Source organism: Microtus pennsylvanicus, chromosome 4, assembly GCF_037038515.1.
Source record: "Microtus pennsylvanicus isolate mMicPen1 chromosome 4, mMicPen1.hap1, whole genome shotgun sequence".
Taxonomy (NCBI): Eukaryota; Metazoa; Chordata; class Mammalia; order Rodentia; family Cricetidae; genus Microtus; species Microtus pennsylvanicus.
This window is the reverse complement of record NC_134582.1, coordinates 140,301,560-140,315,170: the sequence shown is the minus strand read 5'-3', so window position 1 is coordinate 140,315,170 and position 13,611 is coordinate 140,301,560. Positions and strand designations below refer to the sequence as shown.

General features: G+C 39.6%; 1 protein-coding gene across 18 annotated transcripts in view; it reads left to right on the top strand.

Annotated features, from left to right (window-relative positions):
- Positions 1-13,611, top strand: part of Crem (cAMP responsive element modulator) — a 79,880-nt gene that overhangs the window by 54,854 nt on the left and 11,415 nt on the right. For 2 of the 18 annotated variants that reach the window (XM_075970682.1, XM_075970681.1), the window contains exon 1: positions 10,941-11,040. The exons of 9 other annotated variants lie outside the window; for them this stretch is intronic. In XM_075970682.1, the coding sequence (XP_075826797.1) occupies positions 11,001-11,040 (40 nt within the window). In that variant the 5' untranslated portion in view covers positions 10,941-11,000. Of the gene's footprint in view, positions 1-5,048; positions 5,238-10,940; positions 11,041-11,616; positions 11,835-13,611 lie in introns of those variants that run through there. 7 more of the 18 variants (XM_075970680.1, XM_075970678.1, XM_075970690.1 and 4 more) reach the window with 6 other exon arrangements.

The following is a 13,611-nucleotide window of genomic DNA, read 5'->3' as shown; positions in this document are numbered from 1 at the left end:
TTATTAGCTTATATTAATTATATTTAATATTGAGTAATTATATATAATGATGAGTTTTATTATGACATTTTGTACATGTACTTATATATCATAAGAATTTGGAACCTTAGGATACTCATATGAATTAACCCTTTTCTTATAAAGGCAATTGGTTTGCACATTCTAAAGAAACTCTACTTGTATATTCTTAGCTGTGACATTGCTTACATCCTCCCAAGTTACTTTCAAAATGATTTATGTAGTTAATGTCATGTATGTATGTGTTTTTGATCTTTGTGTTGCTCTTCTCATGGTAACTGATTTATATTTTCTTGTTACCCTAGCTTTTAAGACACACAATCTATTGTCTCTCTCTCCTTATTTCCTCTTCTTCTGCACCCATACCCAGTTCCAGCACTGAGCATCAAACCAAGGCCTTGTGCTTCAGGCATTCTTCTCTGCCACTAGCCCACTCCTGCTATCGTGCCAGATGTGGGGCACGCCTTTAGTCCCAGCACTTGGAGGCAGAAATAGGTGGATCTCTGTGAGTTTGAGGCCAGCCTGGTCTACATAGTGACTTACAGGATGGCCAGGGCTCTGTAGTGAGACCCTGTCTCAAAAAGCCACTTTTTCCTTTTTCCTTTTCCTTTTCTTTTCCTTTCCTTTCCCCTCCCTCCCTCCCTTCCTTTTTTGGTAGTGGAGCTAGGCATGGTGGGTGACACAGCATAGTAAGCGTGCCTTGAATCCCAGCACTTAAGAGGCAGAGATGTTTGTGGATCTCTGAGTTTGAGGCCAGCCTGACCTATATAGTTTCAGGACAGTCAGAGCTACACAGAAAAATACTGTATCAAAACAAAAACAAAAACCCAAACAAAACAAAGAAAAAAAATTAATGTTGTGAGATTTCAGTTTTGATTCTTTCAATTACAGTTTGAAATTAGAGTAGTTTTGAATTACATCTACTTAAATTTTACATGCTTATGCATTTGAATTACTTCTATGCACAAGTTTAGAATAAAAAGATACATGAATCAAGTGAATAGAGCTCAGATTTTATTTTAAGTTGAGTGAATTCTGATGATTTGCTCAGAAGCTTTTCCCTCACTATGTAGCTCTAGCTGGAACTCAATATGTAAACCAGGCTGGCCTAGTAGAGGTCTGCCTGATTCTCTGCTCAATATGTAAACCAGGCTGGCCTAGTAGAGGTCTGCCTGATTCTCTGCTCAATATGTAAACCAGGCTGGCCTAGTAGAGGTCTGCCTGATTCTCTGCTCAATATGTAAACCAGGCTGGCCTAATAGAGGTCTGCCTGATTCTCTGCTCAATATGTAAACCAGGCTGGCCTAATAGAGGTCTGCCTGATTCTCTGCTCAATATGTAAACCAGGCTGGCCTAACAGAGGTCTGCCTGATTCTCCGCTTCCCGAGTGCACTACCATGCTTGGCCAGGTTTCCACTCTTGAAATTCATCTTTTCTGTCTTTATCAATTATATAGGACTGAAAATTTGCTTTTTGGGCTTTGGGATATACAACTCCATTGGTAGAGTGCTTGCCAGCTGTGCATGAAGCTCTGGTTATATCTCCAGTATGGCCTGGAACTACAAGCATCTGTATATTCCACTGATCTGAGCACTTGAGAAGTGGAGGCAGGAGGCTCAGAAATCCAAGGTCATCATCAGCTGCTTATTAAGTTCAAGGCCAGGCTGAGACGTGAGACCTTCTTCATCTCATAAATAATGTTATTCCTCCTTTAATAATAATAATAATCACTGTCATAGAAAGTTAAGTAGTGCTAATAAGCAATGGAAGTAACAGATTTCTGTCATAGTTTTGTGTCCCAGAAATGTTTGGGGTATATTTATTTGGACAAACAGATAAGTTTTATCATGCTATCTGGTATTACCCATGGTGTGTGGTGAATTGTGGGAAACCAGACCGGGGTTAATATTTACTTAAAACTAAATCTCTGACTACACGAGAATGCATATTAAAGATATTTGTATAACCATCTAAAATTAACTTGTAGATACATAGTAAATAAATAAGTTGTATTTCATCTGGACAAACAGGCTTCGTTTTATTCTGGTGATACAAGTCTTAGCAAAAGCTGGCCTCAAACTCTGGATTCTTCGGCCTCATCCTCCGGAGTGCTGACAGCATAGGCAGGGTAATCTAAACTGTTTTTAAATTAAGGTCATTGTGTTCAACATTCAGCCAGTAGATACTGGATGGCCTTGTATTATGGGTTATAAACAGTTTATGTTGTTAGTAATTAAAACAGTAGTAGCTTATCCTATTCCTTTACTACTGTGAACTGAGAGCATAGTATCAAGTTGAGTCAGCTAAAAATGAAAATGTAGAGTTTAGATGATTATAATGTCAATTTTAATTAAATTTAACGAAACTTTAAAATGTTATTCTATATAATGTTGTTAAGGATATAATAAGAAAATAAGTATGGTCTAAATTTAGAAGACACTTTTTCATTTGCTTGAATCTCAGTCCACATTCATGAACCAGTATGGACTATACTTTTTTAACAGATATGTATATGTAAGAGAAAGAAGCCTTATGCTTTTGTTGTATGAGTTACTTCAGGAAAACATTAAAAGGCTAGATCTGTGTTGGAGACATGATGCCTCTGGGAATACTTACAGCTTTTTCAAAGAACTGGACTCAGCTTCTAGCCCCCATCTTGGTCAGCTTACACTGTCGGTAGCTCTACCTTCAGCCCATCTGACACCCTCATCTGGCACCTGAGGGAACACACACACACACACACTAAAATAAAAAACGTAAAAGGCTGGGTTCTCAGAGTAAAATGACTGGGAGATAGAAAGGTATTTTATTTTCATGATTGCTAGTCCATTCCATTGTTGTGAATACTCCAGATGTGCGCAGCCCCCATAGTGACGCAGAAGGGGAATAGGCAGGGGAAATGGATGATAGAAAGAGCTCTTCACAGCTGACAGGTAGTGTGTGCCTATAATCCCAGCACGGGGGAGACAGAGGCAAGGGGATCAAGAGTTCAAGGTCATTTGCTCGGTCTAGGGAGCATACTGCTTGAGACCCCACCTCAAAACTCAAGACAACAAATATTTGCTGAAGGCTTTCTGTAATAACTTTGCTATTTCAGCACAGGGTCTCATTGTAGTTTAGACCAGCCTGGAGTTCATGTCAATCTTGCTGTGTCTCCCAGAATGCTAGGATTACAGGCACTTGCCAGCATGCTGAGTTGATAAGTTTTGTTGGTTGGTTGTTTTAAAGGCTAAAATAAAATATATATTTAAATTTATTCAGACATATTTTATTTTTCATGCTTTTTAATCTTGATCGATACTTATTGAAAGTAAGTTATTCTTCTATCTTTAGATATTTTAGCTCCTTAGAAGTTTCTGCTTAAATCTGTTACTACAGATGGCCCATTTCCAGGATCTCTGGAGCATTAAACTTTATTCTGCAACAGTAGATTCCCTTTTGGATGGAAAGAGCCTCTATCATTTCATAATGCCAAAATCAGCAGCCCTGTCGGTATAAAATATGAATGACTAATGAAAGAGATTTATCGCTGGAAATGTTTTTGCCATGGCAGTTTGTGTGCTGTGGGGGGTGGGTGTAGTGTTTTCAGTTTTATTTATAAAATTATGTATTTCAATTTTAATTATATTTTGGTTTTACCAGAAAATAAAATCCAAACAGACCCTTAATATTATAATCTGTTCATATTATGAAAACAAAATTTATGAGAAAAATTACTTTAAAAAATACTAAAAAGGAAGAAAGTAAGGGGAAAAAAGCCAAAAGTAATTCGGTACTTACTTCAGGATTCTAATAACTGCTCCAAAACCCTGATATTGTATTGTTGAAAAATTAAGAAAAAGAGAAAATTCAATTTCTGTGATTGGAGTTTGAGACCTTCATTAAGTGAAACCTTGACTGAGAGTTACTCCCTCCGCCCTTCCCACCCTCCCTTTCTGTGAGAGCTTGGGATTGTATCCGCCCGGTTCCTGATCCGAGCACGCACACCGCACTGAGCTTCAGACATCTCAACTCTTAAAACTGCCTTTCGTCTAACAATAGATCAGAAATGTAGTTAGGTGATGTAAAGTACAGACTTAATATAATTGCAGTGCCCGATGGAAGTGTTACTGACCACTTCCAAATTCTCAGAATGTTGTTTATAACTAAAATATGAAAGAATTTGTAATACTTGGGAGCTGGATTTTGCGTTTGCATGAACTGTTCTTCTGGAGGCCGGCATTAGATTCCCAGCACCTGCACGGCATCTCACAATTATGTAACTCCAGTTCCAGAGGCTCTAATGCCCCCTTCTGACCTCACAAACACCAGCGGTGCATGTGGTGCAAAACATCCATGTAGGCAGTGCATCCACACACATTAAAACATACATACAAAACATCCATGTAGGCAGTGCATCCACACACATTAAAGCATACATACAAAACATCCATGTAGGCAGTGCATCCACACACATTAAAACATACATACAAAACATCCATGTAGGCAGTGCATCCACACACATTAAAACATACATACAAAACATCCATGTAGGCAGTGCATGCACACACATTAAAACATACATACAAAACATCCATGTAGGCAGTGCATCCACACACATTAAAACATACATACAAAACATCCATGTAGGCAGTGCATGCACACACATTAAAACATACATACAAAACATCCATGTAGGCAGTGCATCCACACACATTAAAACATACATACAAAACATCCATGTAGGCAGTGCATCCACACACATTAAAACATAATTGAGTGGGTTAGATACCTAGAAGGAAACTTTGTGGACTCTAGGAATAATAAAAAGACCTAAATAGAAAATACAGTCAACAGCAAAACCAAAATAAAATAATTTGTGTTCATAATCTTTTATAAAGTTCTCCCCATGATGAAGAAGCTAATATTCCTTACTAGTCCCACTTAGGAAAGTAACAGTGGAAGTAGTGGTAGTATGTAGACTGTATTCTCCCAATATGGGATTCCAATAACGCAGAATTCTCTAATATTTCTTCTTTCTTTCTATTAAGTTGCTATAGCCCAAGGTGGAACAATCCAGATTTCTAACCCAGGAACTGATGGTGTTCAGGGACTCCAGGCATTAACAATGACAAATTCAGGAGCTCCTCCGCCAGGTGCTACAATTGTACAGTATGCAGCACAATCAGCCGATGGCACACAGCAGTTCTTTGTCCCAGGCAGCCAGGTTGTTGTTCAAGGTATATTTTATTAATATAATACATATAGAATACCTGTGGGTTGCTGTCTCTCGCCTTGTAGTGTCTGTGTGCAGTGTTGTGAAATAAGTGGGTAATTTTTAGGAGGGATGGGAGACACACAAGTTCAAAGAAATATTTATACTAAAGAGAATTAAAGTATGGTTTTCACTGACTCTGAAGTGAGGGTAATTTCAGAGCAGCATGATAAATGAGGCGAGATGGAAGCAATGCATTTTTAAACTAAGTAAATATCTTTCATGTAGTGCCACATGCTGTACCTAGTGTGTTGTTATTTTTTAATTTTGCTGTGCCTGTGTGTGTGTGTGCGCGCACGCAGTATTCACGCCATTGCTTGTGTGTGGAGTGTGGAGGGCAGAGGACAGCTTTGTGGAGTCAGTTACTTCTTCTCACAGCTTATGTGGGTTCTGGAGATCAGGCTCAGAATACCAGGTTCGTGCAGAAAAATCCTTTACTGACTGAGCCATCTCACTGACCTCCAATATGTTTCTATTTTTATGTGGATATTTGAGTTTATAGCCGGTGATATCTTAAACTTGTTATTTTTTCCTCCCTTATTTTTCCAAGATTAATTTTTACATAACTCATTTAAAAACAAGTGCAGATGTTTATATCTTTTAGACTCTTCTTAGTATTTAAGGTCCTCATTCTAGGTCTTTGAACAAAGCCTGTAGTGAAGTCAAATAGGATGCAGCCTTAGCTTTTAGCATTGCCTGTGAGTTGAGTAAAAACTGGGTTATACATTATTTTAATTTCATTCAACTGTGCTTATAACTATAAAGCATGTATTTAATACAACTTAAAAAATCATGTTTTTATTCTTGTCTTTTGGTGGGTCGGTTTGTTTAGAATGCAGCACACTAACTTTAAGGAAAGTGATATCTGTTCTTTTGAGTGTCTTGGAAATACGGTCCAGCTGACCTAGAACTTGAAGATGTTCCCCTGCTTCAGCTTCCTGAGTGCTGAGATTACAGGCATGTGGCACTGTGGCTGATTGACAAGCTCCTTTACTCTTACATATTTGGAGAATGAATGCGAGGTATAATGAAAGTGTATGGAGTCTGAAAGGCTGGAGATGGCTCCATGGTTAGGAGTGCTTGCTGCACAGTCATGAGGACTGCAGTTGAGATCCCAGTACTCACAAAATAAGTCAGCTGTGATGCATATGCCTGTAGCCATAGCTCCAGAGATGGTGGAGACAGGATTTCTGTGGTGTTCTAACTTCCAGCCTAGCTGAGAAAACAGGAACCCCAGGCTCAGAAAGAGATCCTACCTCCCAGAGATCTGCAGTCAGAGGAGTTCAGCTGGCTGTCTTCTTGGCCACACGCACATATTCTCAACAAAGTCACAGAAACACATGCAAACCAACAAATGAGCCTATCCTTAAAAGAGGAAAGACTAAAGCTGTGTGGGACTGTGCATGGTGGTAATCCCAGTACCTGGGAGGGGGAGGCGAAGGCAAGAGGCTTACTCTGAGTTTTTTGTTTGTTTTGTTTTTTGTTTTTCGAGACAGGGTTTCTCTGTGTAACAGCCCTGGCTGTTCTGGAACTAGCTCTGTACCTCGAATTCACAGAAATCCGCCTGCCTCTGCCTCCTGGGATTAAAGGTATGCTATGTCACCCGGGCTATTCTCAGTTTTAACCCCACTTAGACTACACATGAGTTCCCAATCAGCCAGGGTTCTATCATGGCACCCTGCACCCTCCCCAGACCAAACCACAAAACAAAGATCATCCCCCTAGAAGAATAAAAGTGGTATTTTATGGGTAAAAACAGTATTTACATACTAATGTTTTTCTTATCATTCATTAAATTTTTCCTATGCTCCTGAACCTTGTTTGTCTAAATGAATAAACAATAGTTCTTCATTCTCATGTCACCTTTTTTACATGGAAAAATATGCAAAATTGACACAATAAAATGTTTTGAGACTTTTTCATACTTTACATAATATACATGTTTTTTATGCTTTGGGGGTTAAAAATCATTTTCTTCCACAAGTTTCAAACCTATTTTGTTTTCTACCTTTCGTGTGGGGGCATACATGATACACATCTGTGTCTGGGTAGGTTTCTGCCTCCTGACCACTGGGATTGCAGGCATGTACCCGGCCTGGCTTTTATGTGAGTGCCGGGGACCACAGCTTGTGTGGGAAGCACTTTACTGACTAAGCAACTTTCCAACCTCTCCTCTTGCTTCCTCGGTTTCTGTTGTTTCGAGTTAGAAATCCAGGAGGTACTCTTCACTCTTCCTGCCCCTCTCTATCCAAAGCTCCTTTAGAGAGTCTTTCTAATAGCTAAGTCGAAAGGTTTTCATTTCTTTCACCCGCTACTGTCATCATCCTCCTCAGGCAGCTGTCCCTGTGGTCTGGATTACCACAACAGAGCCTTCTTGGGGCTGATAGCTTTAGGACCACTTTTCAATACGCCTGGGGCAGAGGCTCTTTTCCTGGCTCATTATGGGGGAATTCAGATCCTTGTCATCACCTTTTACTGGTACTGGGAGCCATTAATACTTTTTTTAAAAAGTGAGATGTCATCTCCATGTCTGCTTTGATAGCATACTCTTCTGCTTCTGCAGGTTAAAATGGTCTGCCCCCAAATTCCCCCTAAACATTCCCTTAATCTATTCCAAATGAGATAAAACACCACGGACTGGAATGCTTTCATAACTCACATTTGCATTTTTATGGTTCTGGGGACTGGGAAGCCTAAGAATAAGTGTCTCTGGAGTACCTGCTCCCTGATTCACACACAGCTGTCATCTGTCTCCTTACATGGTGGAAAAGACTAGGGGACTCTGCTGCATCGCAGAAACGCTCGTCCTGACATAGGCGATGGCCTCGTGCTCCTTACCCATTCACAGCAGAGCTGTGGAGGGAGTCTCCTCTGCCAGCAGTTGATACTGCTTTATAGAACCATCTATCTTGCAGTTTCTGGAGCTTTTGGGAGACTTTTCTTTATTTGTGAGTCTTCTGAGCCTCATCTTCCTCCTAGAGGAAGGGAAGGGATGTTTTGAGAGTAGAACTACTCCCAGTACTCTTGCATTGGGGGTAGAATCTTAACATAGGAATGAGGGATTGCACTCTCATTGCCTTGTAGCATGGTGCCAGACTACACTCAGAATATCAGTGAACACTTGGTACGTGCTAGACAAAGTCAGACTCCATAGTGTAGCCTACTACTTCCTCTTACATAGGCCTTGTTCCTTCACAGGCCTTCCCTTCATCCCCTCTGTTGACATGGAATCCTGTTTCTTTCATTTCCTCTGACAGGCCTTTTTCCTCTCTACAGCCTTCATATCTTCTTGTCCTGACAGGACCTGTCCCTTAGCTTCTGTATGTTACTCAGGTTTCATCTTACATAGTACTTCCTTCAGGAAGACTTCCCTGACTTTCCTAATCTGGCCTAGGCAACCCCACAGTTCCTGTTGCACCTCTTAGGCAATGGATGACCTGCACTGTGTCCTGACTCAATGGTAAGTTCTGTTTATGTTACAGCCTTTCATATCTATGAGCAAGATCTCTGTCATGTGATAAATGTGTACATTTTCCAAATAGCAATGCTGTGGTGGCTCATGCCTGTAATCCCAGCACTTGGGATTATCTATCTGAAGACCACAAAGGGTGGCCCTGGTCAAAAAAGGAGAAAAAAAAGAAAATAAAGGTCTCTGTCTCTAAAAATGTTGTTATATAGTCTGTTCAATAGTTTAGTGTAGGGGCTATATTAAAACTTTATTAATAGCAATAATCAACTTAGAAATGACCCATCTCCCCTCCTTAAAAATGACTATTTTTGTGTGGGGGGGGCACACCACATACATGTCAGAGGACAGCTTGCAGGAATTAGTTCTCCCCTTTCACCAGGTAGGTCCTGGTGATTAAACTCTGGTTGTCAGCCTTGGTAGCACAAGCCTTTACCAAGTGAGTTAGATCATGGGCTAGTCTCCCAATTTTTCCAGTAATATTTATTGACTGTCAATGTGAAAGTTTAAGGAAATATTGAGATAAAAATAAATGTGAACTCTGAAATTGAATTAAGAATTATTAATATTATTTTAAACCCCAGAGCCTTAGGTGTACCTGGATGGGAAAGAGTCCTTGGTGAAGCCCTGTTGAGACTGGTGTTTGTGCTGATTCTCCATCAGTCTTTAATCATCAGTCCCAATTCCAATCTCATTGCAAGAGCTCTAGAAAACCATTAGAAATATGGATGATCTGAGCCCCAGGTCCGCTCATATACACATAAACATACAGTCCTTGACTTTGGTGCAGTGAGCTTAATTGAAGAAAGTAAAAATACAGCATTCAAAAGAAATTATTGCATCAGATGTGGTGGTGCACACCTTTAATCCAGCACATAGGAGCAGAGGCAGGTGGATCTCTGAGTTCCAGGCTAGCCAGGGATACACAGTGATACCCTGTCTCGAAGAAAAGAAATTATTGACCATTTATGACACATACACATCACTAATAGAAAGTCCGGGTAAGCTTTAATCATACAGAAATGATTTTCCCCCAAAGGCTTATTTTACTTCATATTTTTAAAAGTTTTTAAAGATTCATTTATTTTTATTTGCATTGGTGTTTTGCCTGTATGTATGTCTGTATGAGGGTGTCAGATCCCCTGGAGCTGGAGAACAGACAATTGTGAGATGCCATGTGGATGTTGGGAATTGAAACTGGGTTCTCTGCAAGAGCAACCAGTACTCTTAACTGCTGAGCCATCTTCTTTAGCTCCAGGAGAATGGATTTTTATAACCCACTGGATAACACAAAAAAGAAGGTCTTGTGAAACAACATGTCATATTTTTATTTTGTTTGCTTGCTTTGCTTTCAGTAAAGATGAAAAAGTATTTCAGAACGTAGGCATGGTATACCTTAGAATATGTGCCAGCTTTGTGTCTGACCTTGGTATTGTTAAAGTTTCAATAATGGTCCAGATTTTTATCTACTGAAGTCTCACCAAGTGATCCAAACAAAATTTAAAAATTATAAGTGGTAATTTTAGTTACGAATTTTAAAAATCACAAAACTTCAAGGAATTAAACTAAATCACAAAATTTTACTTTTATGGGTCAGCAAGTTCACATGAATCTGGCAGTTAAGGAAGATGTTGCACCGCACTTGCTGTGCTGGCATAGTGAGCTTCTCAGTGATCAGCCTTTACACACTCGAGGGGATGAGCACGGTCCAGGTCCCTCTGACACACTCGAGGGGATGAGCACGGTCCAGGTCCCTCTGGGAATAGGTGAACTTTATGGTGTGGCCAGCAGACGTGGTACTGAGTGAAGGAGACTTCCAGCTTGGGAAGGTTAGAAGTGTCTGTGAAGCACAGTCTTTTTATATTGGCTCACAGGTTTGTTGTTGTTGTTTTGTTGTTGTTTTTGTTTTGTTTTGTTTAGTCCCAGAAATGATTTCTTCTATGAGTTCTGAGAAACAGATGGGGCTCATTTCTTCCTGTGTCAGCAGCTCCATGAGCTACAACCCATTTTATTTTTGCCAGAGCCCATCTGAAAAGATTTTTTATGTAAAAAACGAGAAACAAGAGCTTTCGGATGGTTTATTACAGGAAGAATTTTTACAGGGCTTTGGTTTCAGTGAGCTGCTGTGTGACAAAGCAAATTGATGGCAGTGATAGGCTGGTGACGTCACTGTGATGTCAGTACTCCTACTTATCTTACACATGCTTGCTAGTTTGGAACACTTTATTTTGAACTGTGCTACGGCCAACAAGACCACTCTGTATGCAAAAACCCAACATGGCTGTAACTGGAGATGAAACTGGTAAGAACTCAAAGGAGGGTTTACATTAATTCTGCAGGTTTCCCCCCTTCTTATAATACAGCGTTTAGGAGTTTTTAGGAACTTGGAGGTGTTCTAGAAAGTGTGGTTTCTTAGTTGCTTATGCATGTGAGGTTTCTTTCAGTGTACGTCTGCATGTTCAGTCTGATTTGTTAAGCCATCATAATGTGATAGTTTCTTTATACTGCGATTGTTTCTTTGCTGGGGCTTTTACTGCTCAGTTGACGAACGACGAACGCGGCAATCTGAGTCCCTCTCGCCCTGCTTTTCTCTTCCCCTTCGCACATTACTCTAGCCGTTCTGCCTCACTGAAATAAACTAATATTTTATCTGCAACCTGTTGCAAATTCAATCTTACCACTTTAAAATATCCGATGTCCATGTTGTAAACATTTGAGATACTAATTACTAGCTAGCTCTACATCGGCCAGGAGAAAGCAGCGTGCTCTGAATGGACATTTTCCAGCCTGCTATTTTTTTCCTCCTGCCTTTAAAAAAATGGTCCGCTCTTCAGCTAATTGAGTTCAAAGGGCTGACGTCATTACATTTCCTGGAATCGTGTTTCAGCGGGGAAGTGGAAAAGTTAAACTCCATGTGAGCTGCACATTGACGTCAGCTCCGAGTCATGTTGTGATTTAGTCAGTTCCTTTCTGCTTTGTCAAGCGCTGCGGACTGATCGCAAGTTTGTTAACTAGTTCACCACCGCCTCTGGCTGCGGGAACGTCCTCAGACCAAAGAGCTTTTCTCGTAAGTCTGACTTTAGCATTTTTCTTGTGGTAAGTATCTGCTTGAAGATGGGGAACACATTAGGACACTTGTAATGCTTACATGAGCGCAGCTCAAGGGTTGGCTGACAAGTTAAGTTGTAAAGTCGTGCCTTCTGAGAGGCTGTCCCTGCACCTGCCTGGTGACAAGTGGGCTATATTTAGGCTGAGAATTTGGTGTTTGCTAGATCTATAGGAACTTGGGATTCAGAGTGCCCTCTAGTGTCCAGTGGGGGACGTGCTTGCCTTTTATTGTTTTCTCAGCCTCTTCTGTTTATGCTTTGTAATCTGTTCACTTGGTTTTGCTTTCCTTAGTTAGAGATAAGTGATTTTGAAAGACTTGAGTTACCAGTGACCTTTGTATGGTTGCAACATTGTTTATTCAGTTGGATTTATTTGTAACCTAGTTTTGAATTTGCAGTTTGAGAATGAAGAGGATTATGTGGCCTCCTCACAATTTAGCTTGTTTAGAGTCAGTGGGTCTTGGCCCTCATCCTGGATTGAAAGACTTTTGCCTTGACCAAGAACAACTTGCACTGAATTGTTTATAAGATGGTCTTTAAGGAGCTGTTGTTTTGTTAGACTGTACTCCTTGTGAAATCTATAGACGTGCTGTAGATTGCAGAAGTTTTGGAGTGATTGATAAGATAACCAGACATTATGCAGCATCAATCTTAAAACCAAAGACATTTTTTTGTGCATTGGTTTATTTTAGAAAAATTATTGATTGATTTCTTTCTTTTGACAACACTTTAAATTTCTATTCACCACTTGACTTGTCAGAGCAGGAGGGAATATAGTAATGCAAAAACTTATTGAAATACTGGGTATATTTAAAGTGAATAATTAAGGAATGCCATTGCTTGTGATTACATATTTATATACATTTATGTTAATAGGATGAACATATCATCTTTGAAGCATTTTATTCTTCTAGTTTGTTTTACCAGTACTAAAGCCACAGCTTCAAATTAAAAAAATTTCAAGATACTGAAACTTAGACCTGACTTTAGTTTGGAAATGATTATTTTCATGAATTTGTCACTTCTCACAGGAATAGTGACATTTTAAAAAGTGCCATATTGAAAGAAATAAATGAAATTTCCATCCTTTATTATTAATGAGTGAGAACTGCACATGACATTTTTAGCAGCGTAACAGAGGCTACATTAGGCCTCTGGATTCTTGGCTATGGGCTAGTCTGGGTTGTCAAGGCAAGGACATTTTTTAGATCAGTGCCTTGAAAATCTTTGCTCACAATCAGCGTTTTGTATCATGACGTGGCATGTTTTTCTTACTCTGGGTTTATATAAAACAGGTTTCCTACCCAACAGTAAACAGACACAAATTTCTTTCTAATTTATCTATTTATTTTTGCTTTAAATGTTAGCTTGTTCCATGGAATTGATTTTCTGACCCCTGGTTTATAGTGTATGCCTGAGATTCAGACCTAAACCAGGCTTCTTATGTTAATGACTGTCCCAGAGAATACATTTGCAGCACCTCTAATAGGATCATGGAATCCATCACACAAATGATATTGTTGCTGGGTGGTGCTGGGATCTGCAGAGGCGGGTGGATCTCTGTGAGTTCAAGGCTAGCCTGATCTACAGAGAGAGTTCCAGTACAGTTGGAGTTGTTACACAGAGAAACTTTGTGTCAGAAAAACAAAAACAAACAAACAAACAAAAAAACAAAAAGAATGATATTGTTGATTTTGTTGGCTGTAATTTAAATTTGTTTTTCTTTTTTTTTGGTTTTATTCATAATTGATTATGTTAGGAGCTTA